The sequence below is a fragment of the Sabethes cyaneus genome, chromosome 1 (assembly GCF_943734655.1).
Source record: "Sabethes cyaneus chromosome 1, idSabCyanKW18_F2, whole genome shotgun sequence".
NCBI classification, from domain to species: domain Eukaryota; kingdom Metazoa; phylum Arthropoda; class Insecta; order Diptera; family Culicidae; genus Sabethes; species Sabethes cyaneus.
Genome location: NC_071353.1, coordinates 174,786,211 through 174,811,163, shown reverse-complemented (window position 1 = coordinate 174,811,163; position 24,953 = coordinate 174,786,211). Strand labels below are relative to the sequence as shown.

The 24,953-nt window shown below is 41.9% G+C and overlaps 1 protein-coding gene across 2 annotated transcripts; it reads left to right on the top strand.

Annotated features, from left to right (window-relative positions):
- The first annotated feature begins 12,403 nt into the window (after window positions 1-12,403).
- Window positions 12,404-23,465, top strand: LOC128733528 (uncharacterized). Of its 2 annotated transcripts, none has more exons than XM_053827188.1 (2): window positions 12,404-16,134; window positions 18,384-23,465. In XM_053827188.1, the coding sequence occupies exons 1-2, from the start codon at window positions 13,955-13,957 to the stop codon at window positions 18,385-18,387; spliced, it is 2,184 nt and encodes a 727-aa protein (XP_053683163.1). In that variant the 5' UTR covers window positions 12,404-13,954; the 3' UTR covers window positions 18,388-23,465. The 2 variants fall into 2 exon arrangements, with proteins under 2 accessions (XP_053683163.1, XP_053683157.1); XM_053827182.1 differs by having other exon boundaries at window positions 12,404-16,138.
- The last annotated feature ends 1,488 nt before the right edge of the window (window positions 23,466-24,953 follow it).

The window sequence follows — 24,953 nt, the reverse complement described above, 5'->3', positions numbered from 1 at the left end:
CGGTAAACTGCAGAAAGCGCAGGAGCAAACGAAACTGCACGACTGCCGGAATGAATGCCGCTGGTTTTGCTACACGCTAAATCCTGTTGCATACGGGGCAAGCAATGTATGTATGTTGCAACATACGCAACGGCAATGGTCGATACGCTACCGGATGCTGCTGCAAAACGCTCGTAAAGTGATAGACAAAATAACATTAAAATAATACAAACACGATACAAAAATTACAATAAAATAAAATTCTATCCTAAAAATACTCAACCATAACACAAATGTAACATAAAAATCTCGAAATGAGACGAGAATGCTAAATAAAATAGCAGTAAAATGAAACAATAACAGATAAATAATTGAAAATTGATACAAAAATTATATTAGAAGTCATAAAATGATACAAGAAACAATTGAAAAATATCGTAATAATGAAGCAAAACAGGACTACAAAAAAGGAATAAAATTAACAAAAAAGATTGACATTGGAATAATGAAAAATGTCACCGGAATGATACAAAATAACGGAACAATACTTCAAAAATGACACATGAACAAATGACAAATGATGATAGTAAAATGATTTGAAATTAATACAAGAATTATATAAATATGGCACAAAATGTTAAACAAAAACAAAAAAAAAAAAAAAATCATACAAAAATGCTGCGAAAATGGCGCCAAAATGATACAAAACAAACGGAAAAATCGGTCAAAAATGATATATTGAAATGATATACAGAACGGTTTATGCTCCGATCGGCCCGGTCAGCATTGGTTACCATTCTGTTGGGGGGAAAATTCGGTTGAAATTACGACTAAAACGTGCAGCAAGGTTTGCGTTACGTTCGAACGATGGCAACGCATGAAAGCTCACTAACGTTCCTTAGGTGGACTTGTTTCGGTTCCGCACGGTACGGTCAACATTGCTGGCCCTGCCGTTGGTCGAATAGCGCCGGAAATGCCGGTGAAAATATGCACCAAAACTTTCAATTATGTTCACCCATGAAAGCACCCTAGCGCCCGTACGGTGGATTGATCGTTGGTCCACGCCGCTAGCGGTTTTGCAGTAAAAACAGTTTTAAAATATTGCCAGTTTAAAAATAAATAGCCCCCGAAAGCTCTGCCTGCACCGCTAGGTGAGCCAGTGCATGCCACCGTACAACACCGGTATTACCATTGATCATCGGTACACCGGTCGTAGCTAGTAAAAATTGAATTAAAAATATGCGCAGAAAAAAGCAATTTAATAATTGCAATATTGCACCGGAAAAGTTGCCGGCCTGCGGTTAGGTGAATTAGTAATACGTTCATGCCACCCACCGACCCACAAAAACAGCACAGCAAACGTCGCCATTTTGTCTCACTCGAATGCCCACTTCACCCGCGCCGGTCGGTCGGTACCGTATGCCACTCGTGTTCGTTCAAAGCGAAAACGAAAACGAAAACAAAACCGAACGACGCCATCTTGTTCGTTTGCCTGCCGACCGGCAGCGAGAGCGTCTACTGGGAGAGCGAACTGGCGTACGGTGCTGCCAGATTCGCGCAAACAGCCCAGCTGGTACCCGTTCAGCGGCAAACCGGCCGTACCAGCCGGTCGAAAAAGTAACAGGAGCGCATAACCAGCCAGGAGGTAGCACAACGAATTTCTACCACCCCGCCAGGCTGGCAACACGGTTTGCAGTTTCGCGAGAATGAGAATGACGTACGCGCAGCAGAAAGCCGAATAGAGCGAGAGAGCCCCGGCGAGCAGAACCGGTGGGCGGTGCCTACGAAGCAAACGCGAAAACAAACCGACTGGAATACAGATCGGCATTAGCACGTGCCCGATCGGGCCGCTGTCGGCTACTGTCTACGTTCGTTCGTTCGGTCGGCTACTACACAATGGTGCGATGTTGCACGAACGTACGCATTCGGCAACACATCGCACCGTTTGCCGATTGTATGCTGCTCGTACGGTTTGCATTCGAGCTTTACCGCGCAAAGCTTGCCAGCTTGGTTGTCAACTGCGCCGCCCTGGTAGTGAAACCGGTAAACTGCAGAAAGCGCAGGAGCAAACGAAACTGCACGACTGCCGGAATGAATGCCGCTGGTTTTGCTACACGCTAAATCCTGTTGCATACGGGGCAAGCAATGTATGTATGTTGCAACATACGCAACGGCAATGGTCGATACGCTACCGGATGCTGCTGCAAAACGCTCGTAAAGTGATAGACAAAATAACATTAAAATAATACAAACACGATACAAAAATTACAATAAAATAAAATTCTATCCTAAAAATACTCAACCATAACACAAATGTAACATAAAAATCTCGAAATGAGACGAGAATGCTAAATAAAATAGCAGTAAAATGAAACAATAACAGATAAATAATTGAAAATTGATACAAAAATTATATTAGAAGTCATAAAATGATACAAGAAACAATTGAAAAATATCGTAATAATGAAGCAAAACAGGACTACAAAAAAGGAATAAAATTAACAAAAAAGATTGACATTGGAATAATGAAAAATGTCACCGGAATGATACAAAATAACGGAACAATACTTCAAAAATGACACATGAACAAATGACAAATGATGATAGTAAAATGATTTGAAATTAATACAAGAATTATATAAATATGGCACAAAATGTTAAACAAAAACAAAAAAAAAAAAAAATCATACAAAAATGCTGCGAAAATGGCGCCAAAATGATACAAAACAAACGGAAAAATCGGTCAAAAATGATATATTGAAATGATATACAGAACGGTTTATGCTCCGATCGGCCCGGTCAGCATTGGTTACCATTCTGTTGGGGGGAAAATTCGGTTGAAATTACGACTAAAACGTGCAGCAAGGTTTGCGTTACGTTCGAACGATGGCAACGCATGAAAGCTCACTAACGTTCCTTAGGTGGACTTGTTTCGGTTCCGCACGGTACGGTCAACATTGCTGGCCCTGCCGTTGGTCGAATAGCGCCGGAAATGCCGGTGAAAATATGCACCAAAACTTTCAATTATGTTCACCCATGAAAGCACCCTAGCGCCCGTACGGTGGATTGATCGTTGGTCCACGCCGCTAGCGGTTTTGCAGTAAAAACAGTTTTAAAATATTGCCAGTTTAAAAATAAATAGCCCCCGAAAGCTCTGCCTGCACCGCTAGGTGAGCCAGTGCATGCCACCGTACAACACCGGTATTACCATTGATCATCGGTACACCGGTCGTAGCTAGTAAAAATTGAATTAAAAATATGCGCAGAAAAAAGCAATTTAATAATTGCAATATTGCACCGGAAAAGTTGCCGGCCTGCGGTTAGGTGAATTAGTAATACGTTCATGCCACCCACCGACCCACAAAAACAGCACAGCAAACGTCGCCATTTTGTCTCACTCGAATGCCCACTTCACCCGCGCCGGTCGGTCGGTACCGTATGCCACTCGTGTTCGTTCAAAGCGAAAACGAAAACGAAAACAAAACCGAACGACGCCATCTTGTTCGTTTGCCTGCCGACCGGCAGCGAGAGCGTCTACTGGGAGAGCGAACTGGCGTACGGTGCTGCCAGATTCGCGCAAACAGCCCAGCTGGTACCCGTTCAGCGGCAAACCGGCCGTACCAGCCGGTCGAAAAAGTAACAGGAGCGCATAACCAGCCAGGAGGTAGCACAACGAATTTCTACCACCCCGCCAGGCTGGCAACACGGTTTGCAGTTTCGCGAGAATGAGAATGACGTACGCGCAGCAGAAAGCCGAATAGAGCGAGAGAGCCCCGGCGAGCAGAACCGGTGGGCGGTGCCTACGAAGCAAACGCGAAAACAAACCGACTGGAATACAGATCGGCATTAGCACGTGCCCGATCGGGCCGCTGTCGGCTACTGTCTACGTTCGTTCGTTCGGTCGGCTACTACACAATGGTGCGATGTTGCACGAACGTACGCATTCGGCAACACATCGCACCGTTTGCCGATTGTATGCTGCTCGTACGGTTTGCATTCGAGCTTTACCGCGCAAAGCTTGCCAGCTTGGTTGTCAACTGCGCCGCCCTGGTAGTGAAACCGGTAAACTGCAGAAAGCGCAGGAGCAAACGAAACTGCACGACTGCCGGAATGAATGCCGCTGGTTTTGCTACACGCTAAATCCTGTTGCATACGGGGCAAGCAATGTATGTATGTTGCAACATACGCAACGGCAATGGTCGATACGCTACCGGATGCTGCTGCAAAACGCTCGTAAAGTGATAGACAAAATAACATTAAAATAATACAAACACGATACAAAAATTACAATAAAATAAAATTCTATCCTAAAAATACTCAACCATAACACAAATGTAACATAAAAATCTCGAAATGAGACGAGAATGCTAAATAAAATAGCAGTAAAATGAAACAATAACAGATAAATAATTGAAAATTGATACAAAAATTATATTAGAAGTCATAAAATGATACAAGAAACAATTGAAAAATATCGTAATAATGAAGCAAAACAGGACTACAAAAAAGGAATAAAATTAACAAAAAAGATTGACATTGGAATAATGAAAAATGTCACCGGAATGATACAAAATAACGGAACAATACTTCAAAAATGACACATGAACAAATGACAAATGATGATAGTAAAATGATTTGAAATTAATACAAGAATTATATAAATATGGCACAAAATGTTAAACAAAAACAAAAAAAAAAAAAATCATACAAAAATGCTGCGAAAATGGCGCCAAAATGATACAAAACAAACGGAAAAATCGGTCAAAAATGATATATTGAAATGATATACAGAACGGTTTATGCTCCGATCGGCCCGGTCAGCATTGGTTACCATTCTGTTGGGGGGAAAATTCGGTTGAAATTACGACTAAAACGTGCAGCAAGGTTTGCGTTACGTTCGAACGATGGCAACGCATGAAAGCTCACTAACGTTCCTTAGGTGGACTTGTTTCGGTTCCGCACGGTACGGTCAACATTGCTGGCCCTGCCGTTGGTCGAATAGCGCCGGAAATGCCGGTGAAAATATGCACCAAAACTTTCAATTATGTTCACCCATGAAAGCACCCTAGCGCCCGTACGGTGGATTGATCGTTGGTCCACGCCGCTAGCGGTTTTGCAGTAAAAACAGTTTTAAAATATTGCCAGTTTAAAAATAAATAGCCCCCGAAAGCTCTGCCTGCACCGCTAGGTGAGCCAGTGCATGCCACCGTACAACACCGGTATTACCATTGATCATCGGTACACCGGTCGTAGCTAGTAAAAATTGAATTAAAAATATGCGCAGAAAAAAGCAATTTAATAATTGCAATATTGCACCGGAAAAGTTGCCGGCCTGCGGTTAGGTGAATTAGTAATACGTTCATGCCACCCACCGACCCACAAAAACAGCACAGCAAACGTCGCCATTTTGTCTCACTCGAATGCCCACTTCACCCGCGCCGGTCGGTCGGTACCGTATGCCACTCGTGTTCGTTCAAAGCGAAAACGAAAACGAAAACAAAACCGAACGACGCCATCTTGTTCGTTTGCCTGCCGACCGGCAGCGAGAGCGTCTACTGGGAGAGCGAACTGGCGTACGGTGCTGCCAGATTCGCGCAAACAGCCCAGCTGGTACCCGTTCAGCGGCAAACCGGCCGTACCAGCCGGTCGAAAAAGTAACAGGAGCGCATAACCAGCCAGGAGGTAGCACAACGAATTTCTACCACCCCGCCAGGCTGGCAACACGGTTTGCAGTTTCGCGAGAATGAGAATGACGTACGCGCAGCAGAAAGCCGAATAGAGCGAGAGAGCCCCGGCGAGCAGAACCGGTGGGCGGTGCCTACGAAGCAAACGCGAAAACAAACCGACTGGAATACAGATCGGCATTAGCACGTGCCCGATCGGGCCGCTGTCGGCTACTGTCTACGTTCGTTCGTTCGGTCGGCTACTACACAATGGTGCGATGTTGCACGAACGTACGCATTCGGCAACACATCGCACCGTTTGCCGATTGTATGCTGCTCGTACGGTTTGCATTCGAGCTTTACCGCGCAAAGCTTGCCAGCTTGGTTGTCAACTGCGCCGCCCTGGTAGTGAAACCGGTAAACTGCAGAAAGCGCAGGAGCAAACGAAACTGCACGACTGCCGGAATGAATGCCGCTGGTTTTGCTACACGCTAAATCCTGTTGCATACGGGGCAAGCAATGTATGTATGTTGCAACATACGCAACGGCAATGGTCGATACGCTACCGGATGCTGCTGCAAAACGCTCGTAAAGTGATAGACAAAATAACATTAAAATAATACAAACACGATACAAAAATTACAATAAAATAAAATTCTATCCTAAAAATACTCAACCATAACACAAATGTAACATAAAAATCTCGAAATGAGACGAGAATGCTAAATAAAATAGCAGTAAAATGAAACAATAACAGATAAATAATTGAAAATTGATACAAAAATTATATTAGAAGTCATAAAATGATACAAGAAACAATTGAAAAATATCGTAATAATGAAGCAAAACAGGACTACAAAAAAGGAATAAAATTAACAAAAAAGATTGACATTGGAATAATGAAAAATGTCACCGGAATGATACAAAATAACGGAACAATACTTCAAAAATGACACATGAACAAATGACAAATGATGATAGTAAAATGATTTGAAATTAATACAAGAATTATATAAATATGGCACAAAATGTTAAACAAAAACAAAAAAAAAAAAAAATCATACAAAAATGCTGCGAAAATGGCGCCAAAATGATACAAAACAAACGGAAAAATCGGTCAAAAATGATATATTGAAATGATATACAGAACGGTTTATGCTCCGATCGGCCCGGTCAGCATTGGTTACCATTCTGTTGGGGGGAAAATTCGGTTGAAATTACGACTAAAACGTGCAGCAAGGTTTGCGTTACGTTCGAACGATGGCAACGCATGAAAGCTCACTAACGTTCCTTAGGTGGACTTGTTTCGGTTCCGCACGGTACGGTCAACATTGCTGGCCCTGCCGTTGGTCGAATAGCGCCGGAAATGCCGGTGAAAATATGCACCAAAACTTTCAATTATGTTCACCCATGAAAGCACCCTAGCGCCCGTACGGTGGATTGATCGTTGGTCCACGCCGCTAGCGGTTTTGCAGTAAAAACAGTTTTAAAATATTGCCAGTTTAAAAATAAATAGCCCCCGAAAGCTCTGCCTGCACCGCTAGGTGAGCCAGTGCATGCCACCGTACAACACCGGTATTACCATTGATCATCGGTACACCGGTCGTAGCTAGTAAAAATTGAATTAAAAATATGCGCAGAAAAAAGCAATTTAATAATTGCAATATTGCACCGGAAAAGTTGCCGGCCTGCGGTTAGGTGAATTAGTAATACGTTCATGCCACCCACCGACCCACAAAAACAGCACAGCAAACGTCGCCATTTTGTCTCACTCGAATGCCCACTTCACCCGCGCCGGTCGGTCGGTACCGTATGCCACTCGTGTTCGTTCAAAGCGAAAACGAAAACGAAAACAAAACCGAACGACGCCATCTTGTTCGTTTGCCTGCCGACCGGCAGCGAGAGCGTCTACTGGGAGAGCGAACTGGCGTACGGTGCTGCCAGATTCGCGCAAACAGCCCAGCTGGTACCCGTTCAGCGGCAAACCGGCCGTACCAGCCGGTCGAAAAAGTAACAGGAGCGCATAACCAGCCAGGAGGTAGCACAACGAATTTCTACCACCCCGCCAGGCTGGCAACACGGTTTGCAGTTTCGCGAGAATGAGAATGACGTACGCGCAGCAGAAAGCCGAATAGAGCGAGAGAGCCCCGGCGAGCAGAACCGGTGGGCGGTGCCTACGAAGCAAACGCGAAAACAAACCGACTGGAATACAGATCGGCATTAGCACGTGCCCGATCGGGCCGCTGTCGGCTACTGTCTACGTTCGTTCGTTCGGTCGGCTACTACACAATGGTGCGATGTTGCACGAACGTACGCATTCGGCAACACATCGCACCGTTTGCCGATTGTATGCTGCTCGTACGGTTTGCATTCGAGCTTTACCGCGCAAAGCTTGCCAGCTTGGTTGTCAACTGCGCCGCCCTGGTAGTGAAACCGGTAAACTGCAGAAAGCGCAGGAGCAAACGAAACTGCACGACTGCCGGAATGAATGCCGCTGGTTTTGCTACACGCTAAATCCTGTTGCATACGGGGCAAGCAATGTATGTATGTTGCAACATACGCAACGGCAATGGTCGATACGCTACCGGATGCTGCTGCAAAACGCTCGTAAAGTGATAGACAAAATAACATTAAAATAATACAAACACGATACAAAAATTACAATAAAATAAAATTCTATCCTAAAAATACTCAACCATAACACAAATGTAACATAAAAATCTCGAAATGAGACGAGAATGCTAAATAAAATAGCAGTAAAATGAAACAATAACAGATAAATAATTGAAAATTGATACAAAAATTATATTAGAAGTCATAAAATGATACAAGAAACAATTGAAAAATATCGTAATAATGAAGCAAAACAGGACTACAAAAAAGGAATAAAATTAACAAAAAAGATTGACATTGGAATAATGAAAAATGTCACCGGAATGATACAAAATAACGGAACAATACTTCAAAAATGACACATGAACAAATGACAAATGATGATAGTAAAATGATTTGAAATTAATACAAGAATTATATAAATATGGCACAAAATGTTAAACAAAAACAAAAAAAAAAAAAAAATCATACAAAAATGCTGCGAAAATGGCGCCAAAATGATACAAAACAAACGGAAAAATCGGTCAAAAATGATATATTGAAATGATATACAGAACGGTTTATGCTCCGATCGGCCCGGTCAGCATTGGTTACCATTCTGTTGGGGGGAAAATTCGGTTGAAATTACGACTAAAACGTGCAGCAAGGTTTGCGTTACGTTCGAACGATGGCAACGCATGAAAGCTCACTAACGTTCCTTAGGTGGACTTGTTTCGGTTCCGCACGGTACGGTCAACATTGCTGGCCCTGCCGTTGGTCGAATAGCGCCGGAAATGCCGGTGAAAATATGCACCAAAACTTTCAATTATGTTCACCCATGAAAGCACCCTAGCGCCCGTACGGTGGATTGATCGTTGGTCCACGCCGCTAGCGGTTTTGCAGTAAAAACAGTTTTAAAATATTGCCAGTTTAAAAATAAATAGCCCCCGAAAGCTCTGCCTGCACCGCTAGGTGAGCCAGTGCATGCCACCGTACAACACCGGTATTACCATTGATCATCGGTACACCGGTCGTAGCTAGTAAAAATTGAATTAAAAATATGCGCAGAAAAAAGCAATTTAATAATTGCAATATTGCACCGGAAAAGTTGCCGGCCTGCGGTTAGGTGAATTAGTAATACGTTCATGCCACCCACCGACCCACAAAAACAGCACAGCAAACGTCGCCATTTTGTCTCACTCGAATGCCCACTTCACCCGCGCCGGTCGGTCGGTACCGTATGCCACTCGTGTTCGTTCAAAGCGAAAACGAAAACGAAAACAAAACCGAACGACGCCATCTTGTTCGTTTGCCTGCCGACCGGCAGCGAGAGCGTCTACTGGGAGAGCGAACTGGCGTACGGTGCTGCCAGATTCGCGCAAACAGCCCAGCTGGTACCCGTTCAGCGGCAAACCGGCCGTACCAGCCGGTCGAAAAAGTAACAGGAGCGCATAACCAGCCAGGAGGTAGCACAACGAATTTCTACCACCCCGCCAGGCTGGCAACACGGTTTGCAGTTTCGCGAGAATGAGAATGACGTACGCGCAGCAGAAAGCCGAATAGAGCGAGAGAGCCCCGGCGAGCAGAACCGGTGGGCGGTGCCTACGAAGCAAACGCGAAAACAAACCGACTGGAATACAGATCGGCATTAGCACGTGCCCGATCGGGCCGCTGTCGGCTACTGTCTACGTTCGTTCGTTCGGTCGGCTACTACACAATGGTGCGATGTTGCACGAACGTACGCATTCGGCAACACATCGCACCGTTTGCCGATTGTATGCTGCTCGTACGGTTTGCATTCGAGCTTTACCGCGCAAAGCTTGCCAGCTTGGTTGTCAACTGCGCCGCCCTGGTAGTGAAACCGGTAAACTGCAGAAAGCGCAGGAGCAAACGAAACTGCACGACTGCCGGAATGAATGCCGCTGGTTTTGCTACACGCTAAATCCTGTTGCATACGGGGCAAGCAATGTATGTATGTTGCAACATACGCAACGGCAATGATCGATACGCTACCGGATGCTGCTGCCTGTCTGCTAACCGTACGAATGTCCATGTACGGTATGCATAATAAATATATCGACCGAAATTTCGGTTGAAAAATGAGCACAAAAGTTACAATTATGCGTACGTTGAAAAGCTCTCCCACCACCCAGCGGCATAACGGTTTATGCTCCGATCGGCCCGGTCAGCATTGGTTACCATTCTGTTGGGGGGAAAATTCGGTTGAAATTACGACTAAAATGTGCAGCAAAGCTTTCGTTACGTTCGAACGATGGCAACGCATGAAAGCTCACTAACGTTCCTTAGGTGGACTTGTTTCGGTTCCGCACAGCACGGTCAACATTGATTGCCCCTCTGTTGGCAGAACAGTGCTGGTAATTCTAATGAATTGAATCAGAATGATATTTTGCAGTAGTTATGACAAAGGCTTTCCCTTACACAATTTTGTGAGCTAGTACTATAAGGGTTATAATGTTTAATTTAACTAAAAATTCAGTTTCAAATATTCTAAATATTAAATCTCAATATCTGTCTGAATTAAATATCCTAGATATTGAATTTGAATATCTGCATGAATTCCGTTTAAAATGTACTCAAATTTTCAACCTCATTGTGCTGTATTGTTGTTCGAAATCCGGCATATTCTGTTCACCGTCATCGCCAGCACCGTACCATACAAGTTTTTTTTACGTCTGTAGATAAGTTCGTTTGCTATCTCGCTCAGGAAACGGGAATTTACGCCGCCATTTTGTGTTTATGGATGGCAAAAAGCAGTCGGCAATATGTTTAATTCGAGTTTAATTTAGGACAACGTCCAAGAAACATACAAATTCTCTAAAAGGCTTTTAAATTGTTGGGTTTTTGTCTCGCAAATAATATCAGTGGTATAACAATTTGACTGATTGAAGTTGAATAAATTTTATCAATCGGCTGCCAACAACACGAGCGAAAAAATATCTGTTGCCGTCATGAACATTGTACATTGGCGTAACTAAGAGAGTTCATGCTGATTTATGAAAAAATGTGTTAATTTTTGTATTGCTATGAAGGCCATTGACGCTTTCATAAGAGATCGGCTATGAAATTTAAACATATATAAGAAAATTGAATTAGCGAATTGAGATAAACGGTAACCGTTTGCTTTGGCAACTAGAAATATTGCTTTACTCTGAGGAATATTAAAATTTCAACGGCATACGATTCGACCTATAGTCAAATTTTCTTCACTCCTGCAAAAATCGGTATTTGTGTAATATTGAAATCCCATATGTGCTTTTCCCCACCCCTGAAAACTTGGACACTAGCTACGACAATGATAGTATGATTCGTTGATTGGAACGGGCTTTCATCAGAGAGTAAATGATCCAGAGTCGCTAGAAGAGCCGTTTTGCCCGCTCTTCCTCGATTTTACTTGGTGATGGTATTTGATGGTAGTTCTACTGTCTAGCAGTTCATAAATTGGTCTTTATGGTGCAAAAGTGAAATAAAAAAGTTGATATATATGTTTTATACGTCCGTGTTGTTTTGGAAAATGCGTATACATGAAAATTTGATCGCTAACAGTTTAAGCAGAAATTATGTGCACGTGTAATTTCAGAACCAGTGTGATGAAAAATGCTATCTGATCACCATACTTCGCTACCGTACTGCAGAGGTCAGCATATAAACGAAAAAATCGATCAACTAATCTGATGCGTGACATAGCATTTGATTTGACAAACTAATTTCATCGAGTCTCCATTTTCGACCGTTCTCTTCGACGACTTGCTCTCACGATTCACCGTGTGGTGTCTGTTGGTTTTTTCTGCCCTCTGTATTTTAGTCTGTGCTCGTCAGAGCTGCGAGACATACGGATTTTTCAATATTGTACAGTTTTCTGAAATGTTTAATAGAAAAGTCTCTCGGAAATTGTTAACGATTGTTTATATCTGTCCCTTACATTAATATTTGCTATGCGAAAGCCATATGCAGTGTTATAGGTGTACGCGAATTGTCTTTTTATGATTTACTCATCGCTAGCGAAATCCCGGATAAAGCTTTTACAGACACTAGCATTGATAAAAGAAAAACTATCTGGCAGCTCCGCTGACCGTGCTGACGGATCAGCTTCAGATAGCAGCAGCTCCATCGGTGGAGTCGAGCCAGAAAGGGAGAAAAGTGTAAAAAGAAAAGTCGTATTTTCGGGCCGATCGCTCTGTGGCAGTCAGTGACTGATTATTCTTCCCGTTTTGTGCTTAATTATTGAGTTGCAAGTTTTTAAACATAAGAAAAAATCCAGTAGGAAAAGATTATGCAGTAAATGGTGATATTGGCGCATAGAGAATCGCAAATTTGTTCGAGTAAGGGTCGAATTTCGATGTTGGCTGGTAGACTTGGATGCAAGAGTCGCCCCATTTTGAGGTCAAAAGTGCAATCGTCAGTAGGAAATACGAATGCATAGACAGTGGCTCGGCTGCCATAGAAGAAGACAAAAAGAGGCAAAAGAGGACCCGTGCACGAAACGGGCAGCAGACTGCGAAGGGAAAAAATCAGTAGGCGCTCTATCGCCAGACGTGAAACTCCATTTTTTCTTTATGGTTGTCGATCTCTCTCTATCATTCGCTTTCTCATGTTGATGGTAGCAGAGTAGTTCAGAGAATCAGCATACTCTCGTGATTCAATCCGTCGAAGTTGGTTAGGAAGCGGAGAAAAAAGGAAACTACGAGTAGTACGTACAACCACAACGTAGGCGAAAACGGCGACTCAGGCAATACTGGAGTAGTAGCGTGACAGTGCTAGCCAGCCAGAGGGTGAGAAAAATTTCTTACGGTCGTGAATTGGAGCAGCGGAAGGAAAGTGACAGTAGTGTCTTCCAAGTTTGATTAGCTAAGTGCTCGATTCAGTCTGTACGGGATTTCAATTTGCATTCGAGCACGGTACGGGAAGAAAATAATAAAAATATTGTATCATGCAGTGACTGATCGTAGCGCGCTTACACAGACACACTTGTAGATATGCACCTTTGATGAATGCAATGGATAAGAAAGAAGTTGAAAAGCATTAGACAAGGGTCGCCAGGCGAGGAAAGCGGAGCACAATGAAGCCATAACACCTACGTTCACCATCTGCTCAGGAAAAAGTCGTAAAACTACCAGTTCCGACGAGAATGCTCCAGCAGACGGACATGCAGTTGTGAGGTACGCTTCGAAATAGCCCTTTGACGGGTCCGTGCTGATCGGAATACTATCGGGTTAATCAAAATATTTACATAACACGACGGCGTCGTCGTCATTGCTTTTGAAAGTGCAGAGGTTGCTCGTTTAGTGGTGTGTTTGTTGTTTTTGTGATATTATATGACTGTGTGTGTGCAATATAACTTCCCCAGAAAGAAGCACGTCAAAAAGTGGTTTTGAGAGATAAAAGAGCACACAATAAAAAAAAACTAATAAGAATCGGAGCGATAAAAAATGCTATTAGAAATAAACTATACGAGCAGTCAGCAGTGACATACTGTTTCTGGAGTTGAGTGAAGAAAATATCAAAACGGTTATGAAGAGAAAATAAGCATAAATTGTTCAGAAGTGAGTGTTTTATACTGATATTTAGCTCGGGACCGGAAAATCGAATACTTTCGATGTGGATGACCGGTCAGCGAAGCTGTTGTTTCTTTTGTTTCCGTTCGGTTATTATCTTATTTTTGAGCTTAGTTCAATCCAGGTCTGCCGTATGTGTTTATTACAATGCGAAAGTTAAGTGTTAACACGGGAGGTATGTCACGACAATCGAAAACAGTGCCGCAAGCGAAGAAGGTGATGCCACCGGCCGTTCCGGATGTTTACGGTAGGGTTGGCGGAACCAACACTCAGGCGGCTGCTTACGCAACTTCTGCTGCTGCCGTTGCAAGCAGTGGTGGTGTGGTCGACGATAATGGTTTTATTATCCAGCAGGAAACGCCTTCATCGCTAATGATTCGCTACGATCATACGGACTTTGCCGATGATCAAGGAATTGATCTCACTCAGTCTCCCGGGCGGGACAGTCCCATCAGTTTATCCGGATCGGCTGGTTCCGGTTCGCGTCATTCGACGGCCAGTTTAGACTCGGGACGTGCTTCCTCTTATCTAACCGGAGCTTCAACATCTTCCAACCGCAGTGCCGGTGGCTATGGAACACTTTCATCGCCGCGCTGTTCGGTTAGTTCATGCTCGATTGGCAGTGGCAATCGGTTGAGCAACCATTCGAATCGCAGCGATCACGATATTATCTCAGAATGGCTGATGGAGATCCATTTTCACGAGTATACTTATCTGTTTCTGGAGGCGGGTTATGACTTACCGACCATAGCGAGAATGACACCTGAGGATTTAACTGCGATCGGTATCAAACAGCCGAATCATCGAGAAAGACTGAAGCGACACATTGATGCGCTAAAACTACCTGATGCTTTGCCCAATTACGTTCCGGGATCGATCGAAGAATGGTTGAGATTGCTCCGGTTGGAGGAGTACGTGCAGCCGCTATTGGCTCAAGGCTACGAAACTGTGAATGACGTAACCCAGTTGACTTGGGAAGATTTAGAAGATGTAGGAATAGTAAAGCAGGGCCATCAGAAAAAGATTCTTCTGGCGATCAAACGCGTAAAGGATATCATCAGTGGTAAATTAGGTAGCCCATATGGTGCGCCGGTAGGTTTGTCGATGCTACAACCAACAACGGCAGCATTGCATTGCCAGCAAATTCGAGCTCCGTTTGACGAGTCCCTGGAACCTAAACAGCTAACTTATTCAACGTTTATGAGGCAGTCGTCTGCAGGAAGTGATCCATACTACTGTCCACAACAACAGCAGCCGCAGCAGCAAATTTCCTATCCTCATGTTCATTTTGATGGCACTCAAGCAATTTATCGTCGCAGTTCGTACGACGATAGTGACATCACACCCACAAACGAAATGTCCTCGCTAATGAGCAGTGATCATCATGGGACAATTAGCCATCAGCAATATTTCCAAGGTGGTGGCACGCTTCCTAGGCAGCACCAACGCAATAACTATGGCGTTCGGTTAACATTATGTCAAAATCCGCCCAGTGCAACCACGCAACGGCAACGACCAATAGCGAAAATTGTTGCGAATAATCTTAAGCTGGCACCAACCTCTGATGGTGGTCCTGCTCCTCCTTATCCTAATCCAATGATCGGCCACATCGAAAATGTTGAAATGGCAACCGCCGCTCTGGACGCCATGCATTTCTCCAACTATTCTTCCTTTAATCATCATCCGCTTAAATACAATCCCGCGCCCGCTAACCAACAGGCTCAACCGATCTATCACAATCAAATTATCCTGCAGCAGCAGCAGCAACAACAACAGCAGCAGCAGCAACAGCAACAGCAACAACAGCAGCAACAACAGCAGTTTTACTCTAACTATGCAGGCCAGACACATCAAACCACGGTCGAAATTCATAAAACCCAGCACGACAACAAGAGTAACTCCAGTCTGGAATCAATCGATCAGATTCCGTTTGCAAACGAGAACGCTGGCACAATTAAACAACGCTCTATGAATCGCGCCGAGCATCATCCAATGCATACGATGTTATCGCACTCTTCGTCCTCCACGTCTTCGTCCTCATCAACGGGGTCGATCACAACGACACTGGCCGGCTGCATACAGCAATTATCACCGCCACAGACCGGTGATTCCCAGCCGGGATCTGGCCAACAGTCGAGCTGTTCCAAGATCGGTTCCGGATCCGCGTCGACAAACGTTTCGCCAACACAAGCCACACAGGCCGCTCAGCTTGGTGTGGTGGTCGGTACCAACGTGTTAAATGATATCGGCAATATGCTGGCCAACTTGACGGACGAATTGGATGCCATGCTGGAGGAAGAGAACCGCGTCGGCATAAGCGATGGCGAGTAAGTAAGTACATGTAATTTCTGATGGCCTTCTCAAATCAGTGCGTGTTATTTTGCATTCGGACACCTTGGCGATACGCTTTTAATTGTGCTAATCGCTTTTTATGGTTAGAACATTGAAATGAGAATGTATGATTATTGCTAGCTGGTTTATACCAGGAAAAACAACTATTGCAAACAACTTGTTCTAGCTGAATATTGTGGATCTCGAAACTTTTTTTTCGAATACCTAGCCCATTCTAACGACTCTTAACGCTGATTAATGTTGTTAATTGGAACTGCTTTTATTTTCATATCTGTCAGAATTATTACTGTGTAATTTTCCAGTCGGCAAATGTCATTAATAGCAGTTGTAGCGATTGAGCTTTGTGGTTAGTTTATTTGATGACGCTTTTGTATTTTATTGAGCTTATTCTAGAAAATAGCGGAAATCCAAATTCCATAGTGGCATAGTAGTTTCGAGGCGTTACGCTTACTATAAGATATCTTTTGTTCCGGATTTGATTTAGAAACTTGGTCGAAGAGCGAAATTGTGTTGAGAAAACTTCAGTGTGTTACAACATAATTATGCTTGAAGTATTAATTTACAAATCTCCAAGCATTCAAATCTAACCATGGGGCTGGTTCAATACGTGAGCAGAATTTTTTCTTCTAATTCGGACTTGGACTGGAAAGTCACGTTGACGCTGAAAATGATTTTTTTTGTTGCGACTGCTTTTAACAGTACGTACCTCTAAGCGTCATAATGTGTGTGTGATTTGATTATTTTGTGATTTGAGCTCTGGTCAGTCAGTCAATGCGGAGCCACCGACCAAGTGATTAATCAACCAACACATCGGTATGGTGAACACGCTCACTGATATTGTTCATGATCTTGCCTCATTTGAACTTGCTGACGCTGGCCCTAGTTGACCGGTTGGTTGGTTGGTTGGTTCTGGTTGGAGGCTTATCAGTTTGTTTGCACTCTACGTTAAACGTCGTCTATCACGTACGCCAAGAAGCAGCGAGAAAGAGATGACTTGCCAATCATTTCTACCTACTAGCAGTAAGTCATGTTGAGCTGATAAGAAAAGCTTTTTTCCGGGAATAGAGCGACTTGTTTTTAACTACACATACGACGCAAGCTTTTACACGCTTCGTGAGCGAACGTAAGCAGGTTTGAAAATTTATCTTTTATACTAAGGTGGATTATTGATATTAATTTGTGATTAAAAATATCAGTTTGCCGGACTAGAACGTTGAACTATCTGTTTAAGATATTAAAATTTATCCATGGTTACGTAAAGCATCATCTGTTTGAAAGAGTGAAAATATAAATATTTGTGGTTTGTATACTTCTTGGTGTTTTGAACCTTTGTAGTATATTCCTGTTTACTATACGTGCAAGGCAAGCTGAATGTTATCATATGGACAATAATTATTAGCCATTTACCCCAGCACGTTAATACTGAAACACATTACTTTTCTGAGTTGATTTGGTTAGACTAACTGGCAATGAGAAAAACAAAAGATAATTATGCATCTGTTTTGACAAAATGAATTTCAGTACATTTAGTGAATTCGTTAAAGTATTATACCACTAGACTTAGGTTTCCTAAATTACCTTACAGTGCAGATAATAATGCCATATATAAAAAATGGCGTTGATCACCTTTAGATAACGACAGAGTAGAATTAAGTAAGACAGCAAGAAGATAGATAAATAAACGACGACTTGGATACCTTGCTGAGCGAAAAGACAAAATACGATTATATCCATAGTCACTATACCTCAATTAGGTACTAGAAAAATCATTTTTCATTTTCAAAGCTTCTATCAACTAAAACTAGCCGCTATTTTTCGACTTTTCTTTTTATCTGACATCGGTTTTTTGGTCAGCATAATTTTTTTTGAATGCCAATTTTTTCCCTCTACCGTTAGCGCAGCATGGATAGAACATTTCATACTGGCGTACCGGCCTTCTAAGACGGGGGTCTAAAAATGAAAATAAAATGAATTTGCTTGGTTTTCCCTTTAATCGTTTAGAAAACATAGTTTCATTTAAGATATAATCTGAGGCTCTTATAAAGAAACAAAGAGACACAATATCATATGAACTGAAGTCGCTATACGCGTTGTTTATGTCACCTTAAATATCCTTTATCTATTACGAAGCATAAATAAAATGCAAATTTCGCTCAACGCCACTGATTTAGAGGTCTCTTTATAAATCAAAATATGATACTAATTTTTTTAAATAACATTTTAGATAAAACTGCACAAATTTCAGCAGACAGCCTGGAACTGATTGAGGACAACACACAAGCTAGGCACGATACTGTTATCCAATTTAATAGCTGAAGACGAGAGGATCACAATAGAATCGTAACCGCCGATGTTGAATTGTAGCTCAATTGCCATCATTGTTTTTTATCACTACATCCTATATGTTTTCAATGCCCACACGCCGGTACCGTTTAAAATCAAGCAGATCTATTTCGGAGCATCCTGAATTGGCGCCGTCGATGGTAGCTCGCATATCGCCGCCCAAAAACAACGCAACGACTGGTAGTTGGTTGAGTCTTGAGGTATATGTGCTTGTGTACGTCGTTTGGTCGGAAAGCAGGATAGACAGCCACATGATGGTTAGAGCAATAATTGATTTATACGGTAAACGATTGGGTTTATTACCGCGATGGAAAATCCAATCTTCTTCCGGCGGCGGTATTGGCACAGATGAAATTTGGTTGGAAATTAGGTTTGAGAAACTATAAGTTAGTTTAAACGAACAGTCGGTAATTTAGCGCAAGTCTGATAATTGGTTTGATAGATGAAAAAACGAACAAGTGGCAGAGAACGAATATGTTTGGGCAGATAGGAAGATAGTTTCAATATACTATTTCTTCGCTAGGCATACATGTAGCAAAATGGACATCTGCAAAATCTTTGTCAGCAATAGAATTTTCAACAGGAGAAGTCTTTCTGACACCGTTTTTCGCTTGTTCCCCGGCCCATTGTAACGGGTTGAGAAGGCGCACACGCCTGTGTTTACAAATCACGCATTTTCATTTCAAACGACGCGCCGAACCGTTGCCAGCTGCCACTACTTGCTGCGTCTCCTAGATATCGCTCTTAATGCGATGCGATGATGGTCTAGGAGGAGGATTGGCGATTGTGTGTTTCTATGTTTAGTTTTTACGTCATTGAGAATAATGCCCCAAAAGCATCGCTGGTGTGATGAAAAATGGCAGACCTCACAAATACGGCCTGCGGGCTAATTTATAGGTGTCGTAAATAATAAACAGTGCCGTGCCATTGATGGCGAACATGACGAGTTTCGCGTGATGATTTTTTCAACACAGATAGCGTGAGCTCATCGTGAACTATCGTGATGACACCCACCATGCTCTTTTTTCGGTGGCGCTAGACTACTAGCTAGGACTAGCGTGTCACTGCTCCGGGAAGTGTGACTGACTAGTGTTGTCTCTCAGGTCTTGACCTACCGCGTGTTGCAGATCATTATCAGCCTTGCGCTGCTGACAGCCCCTGTTAGAAGAAACGAAAATCGATTATATGTGTGATCTATTTATTTACTTAAAAATAGTTTTTATAATTCAGCTTTTACTCGAAACACGAGCCACAGTCGTCCTATATTTTTAAGAGTATTTGTGTGAAGCTAGAAACAAATTGAACACTCGCTAGTGAACGAGTTCTGGTAGCAGCAAGTGCAAATTTTCCAATAGAGGGTAATGAAAAACGGATACATAATTCAAAGCAGTAATTATTTGACCAGACATTCCTATACATTGAAGCTAACAAAAACCTGCGAGCCATAAGCATCATGAATCTTTCAATATTTATAATGTGAAGCATCAACATTTTAACAGTAGGAACTGAAACAAAAATAAAAAAATAACGTGTCGAATCATCCATAAACACCAGTTTAGTACCAGATTTATGAACCGAAGCATTTCCAATAACTACTAATATTAATAGGAAAAAAGAAACTGAACAAAAAATGCGTTCATACAAATATATTTTTAGACGCGGCAACGTAGGAGCAGAACGATTTTAGCTTTTTGCTTTCGTTTATTTACAAACAAATTCATCGTTCAGCGGAAGAAGCGAACGCACGTGCACGTAGTATAATGAGCAGTAGAAGCAGAACATGTGCAGTGAGGATGCTGGCTGACACACTGAGGGCGAAAGAAAACATACAAACCCATAAAACGTTTCCCTACAATCATAAGCAAAGCGAAGATGAGTTAATAGTTTTCATTCGGTGTGTGCGATCTCGGCAATGATCCCGTCTGACGGAAGAACAAATCGGCAATGATATGCGTTGGGGGAAAAGCAAAGGTTTGCTTCAAAGTGCAACCATATGTGCGAAGCGAAGGTCTGTGGAGGGCGAGACAGCGACCGATTCGAACTTCATTTGCAACTAGCAGCAGCAGGGCATAGGAACAGATGCAGGTCATCTTCGGAGTAACCGAGGAAAATGTGTTTTATGTGCGTAGATTTAGTGTTTTTTTTCTCTTCACTCAAAAACAGACCAGAACCCGGTTTTGGTAGCACACGCTCTACAACCGGTAGAAGAATAGTGCAAACGAGCCGACGAAAGAAGAGGGCAGCTATTAAAATCGGAAAACCTAGTCGGATTGTACGCATAGTGTTGCGGTGCGTCTTCAGGTTAAATGCGTTATATGTAGTACGGTTTTAGCCTGGAACACACATTTCGTCACGAAAGAAATGTTATAGGTTTGCGCAACACGGCAGACAGACCGATCAGAACCTAATCACACAATGCTCTATTCAATCTGTTAGAGTATATTTCTGTTGCACGGATGCCTGTCGTACATTGGCTTAAACAAAGGCAGTCTGTAGTTTTTGGTAAATCTTGTATATTACATCAAGATAGACTATCAATCTTCTATTGTATGTCCGGATTTCTATGCAAAGGCAATATATTTTTCTGCTACTGGTTTCATTTATTTACGAAAATAATTCCTTAACGTCTGTGTAAAATGTCAAATATGAGCAAAGGTTTTTTTTCTATTATAGTAAGAAAAAATAGAAATAAAATTATACTCATAGGAATTATTTGCCAATTGAAGTATCTAACAGACTTCACGAAATATGTGGAGGGTTATACTTCACAGAACTATGTCAAGCTAATAATTCTGCTTTAAGATCTAAATCATAAAAACAGCAAGGAATAATTGGAAGTTTTCTAAAGTTTTGAATAATAATTTGTTTGATAGTACTATGAAACGTATAATCAAACATATTAACACGAAACAAATACAGGTTAATGATATAGGCAAGCGTACACTCTGTGTGCTTGGTACTCTGTACTTGCTTGCTTTGACTTAATAAATTAAGTTCAAATCATAAAACCGTTGATGACTATTAACAGTACAACAATTTTTGAAGATCATTTCACAAGCGCAGTGCTACTGAGCTACAAAGCTGCTGAGACAGTACATGGCACGTGAGTTTAGAAATTTTGTAATTTAATGATGTCCGTATTCTTGAATACGATCAGTTCTAATTCAGTACGCTGTTGCATCAAAATGAGCACAAGATGAGCGAGCATTGACCGTCACACACAAGTTACGCGTGTGTTCGAGCATTTTTTCTACGAACGCCGATGTTTCGCTTTTAAAATCTATCTCCAGACTGCAGCAGTATCGGACGGATCAAAACGATGGTTGAGAAATATTGAACTGAAGCAATGAGGCGCTAATAATACCGTGCACGCATTCGACTGAAAACATCCGGACAGATTCGGTCGCGAAAAGAGAGATGTTTTATGATTAATGCCACTGAGAAACGTACCGTTTTCTTTGAGTCACAGCTAGTGGAAAAGATTTGCTTTGATTTCCACACAAGAGTGTCTATGAATGAATAAAATCACATGAGATGATTGGATGCAGCCACCGACATACGCCACAACATACAGCCGGATGTCGGCATGGCTGCGTTATGTTGACAGTTCGCTTTTCTCCCGATAGCTGCCTTGTCAGAAAAAGATAGAAAACAAGAAGCTGAAATGCCTATAAGTGATTTACAGTTTTTATGCTGAATATAAGCGATAACATTATACACTAACTATACACGCATTGGTCGGATTCAGCCACAACTCTTGTTATATTTTAAACAAAATACGATTTAGTTTTAGTCGTGTCCGCTAGAAAAAAGCGTATACACATTGTAACAAAGCAATTTCTAACTCTGTGTGGATGCGTAATCGCAGGACAGCAATTAAAACAATCGATTTATTGGGAAGAGTACTAGGAGGAAAAAGGGATAAATAAATCAAGTCAAGTCAGTTGGTGTAGTTTGTATGCTAAACAAGTAAATAAAATCAAAACAGATAAGTAAAAATGATAAATAATAAAAGTTATCTCTATACATGGTTTAACGTTTAACGACTCTCCATTAGTGTTAGTTAGTTTAGGTTCTGTTCATTGTTGTAAAAACTTTTCTCTCTCGATCAGTATGATAACACGAGAGAGAATATAAAAATCTATTCAAGCTCACTTTTACTCTCCAGCATCTGTTTAGAATTCTTTGTCGATAATTTCTCCTATTTGAGGTCCCGCGCGGAAATATCCGCATTCTTTTAACAGCAAAACGGAACACAATAGACTGGATGTAAGAAAAAAAAATAGAGAGAAGACAAGTAAAACAACTGGCGCAAAAAGAGAAAGTGAAAACCAAAATAGACACAAAAAACTAAAAAAACTCAACAAAAATGTGCGGTTGGGACAGGTATTTTGTAGCATTTATTGATAGTAGACGTAAGAATCAAACGAATGCATTGGGCACAAGCTACATTGTGCTAAAATTCATTAGGGGAAACATTAGCAAGAACAATATAACATAAATGAAATCGTAACTGGAATAGACGTAAACACGAAGTTAATCAACCTGAACATAGGGATTTTACAAGAACAGCAACCATAACAACAAACGGAATGCAAAATGATACAGCAAAAATATGTTAAATTATCCAATACTGGATTATCTGTGTAGAAAAAATCGGAATTAAAGGAATGTACCATTTACCTACCAGCAATCTTACTGAAGTAATGTTGGTGGAATAAAAATAAATCGACAAAGCTGTAAAAATATGTTTTTGTGTGTTTGTGTACGGGAAGAGCAGGGCGCGCGAGCAGTTCGTAGAGGAAGAATAACATCATATTAATACGAAACATTATTATTGCTAATTATATTATTATTATTATTATTATAATTATTACAATACTGATTCGCGCGCAAACAAGTATGACGTGTAGAACAGCAGAAAAATAAAAATAACTATTATTATTACAATTATAACATTCTATACATGAACCTAAGTATATAAACAATAAAGCATATTAAAAAAAATTTTTTTGTTTCAAATTTTTCGAACATGATATTGTACGTATGAGAAAGCTCACACTGCCCTTCTAGCTCAATCTATCTACTCAGGGTCGTAGCGTGATCGGTGGACTCAGTACACACGATTACTTACCGTCACGAACCAACTGATGCGGACAACAAAAGCGAATTTGATAAAGAAAAGCATCGGCTCTTTAGATTCAAAAGAAATTGTTCATCTTAAGCAGTTATTTAAGCAGGTTTAGGGTCACGATGCGGTACCGATCAGGAACACGACGTGTTGGGGCCCATCCACGACATGCAGGATGACGAGAGGGAGAGAGGTTACGTACCATGACCGCTTCACGGTCAAACTGCGGGTTTCCGAAGCGATGACAGGCCAAACGATCTTACTCGATGGGTGTTCTTGCCTTTGACACCCTTTAGAGAGGGTAATCCGCTCGATAATGCCGGGCAATCCAGAACCGGAAGCAGGTAACGTTGCTTATCTTCTCGGGGCAGTCGTCCGTAAAAGCTCCGTTCTCCCCTATTGAACAGGATCACCTCAGTCACCAACAGCTGCTATCTTTCTATACTACAGCACTGCACTAAGTCTTCGAAGTGTATTATTCTTCGAAAAATGTCTATCTGGGTTAACCAGAGCTTAGTTTGTCACACGATTTGATCTTCCCCGTTTCACAACCGAAATTTAAACGTTTCGTTCGGGTTGGCTCGACGGTTCTAAAGTTAGCTTTTGTCTGCTGTCTAGTTCCCTTTTCTTAACCGGATGTTCAACGTTTGCTAGCGACAACAATCCCCTTATTTCGCCAGTTCGCTGAACCGTTTAAACTTCCAGTGCAGGATCCATAGGGGTTAGTCTAGCGGTTCAATTTTAATGTGGACTATTTTGTCTTTTGTCGTTGCGGCTTTTCCGGTACATCTTATGTTTGGTTTTTGTAACCGTTTATAAGATAAGATATTATGGCCCCGTATGAAGCACGTTCAAGACCCCAACGTCTGGTCTGCACGTTCCGGGGTGGGCTCGCAAGGCCTTATTTGGGTCTAGGTGTCAACCGGCGGTGATTCCACGATCTTATAAACGGCTACAATACATGGTTCTTTTTTTCGAAATTATCGTAGCCTAATTTAACGGTTGTTTTTTTATGTTAGTAGATGTTAGTGAATACCTTAAGCCTAAAAATACAAATTTTGAACAGCAAAGAAAATTAACAAATAACGACAATATTTAGAACCAATCAAATACAAACAAACAAAATATTTACAGACTTAAGAACTAAGATGCTAAACTAGACAAACTTTTTCATTGTGCCGATCAATTTTGAAAGTAATCGGTAACAATATGTGGGTTACATGAATTGCTTGTGAGCGACTAGCTTCGCAGACTATCAATGGAGGACGTGCAAGACGTGTTTTGTAGATGCAATAAGGTAGTATTCTTAATATTTTTTCG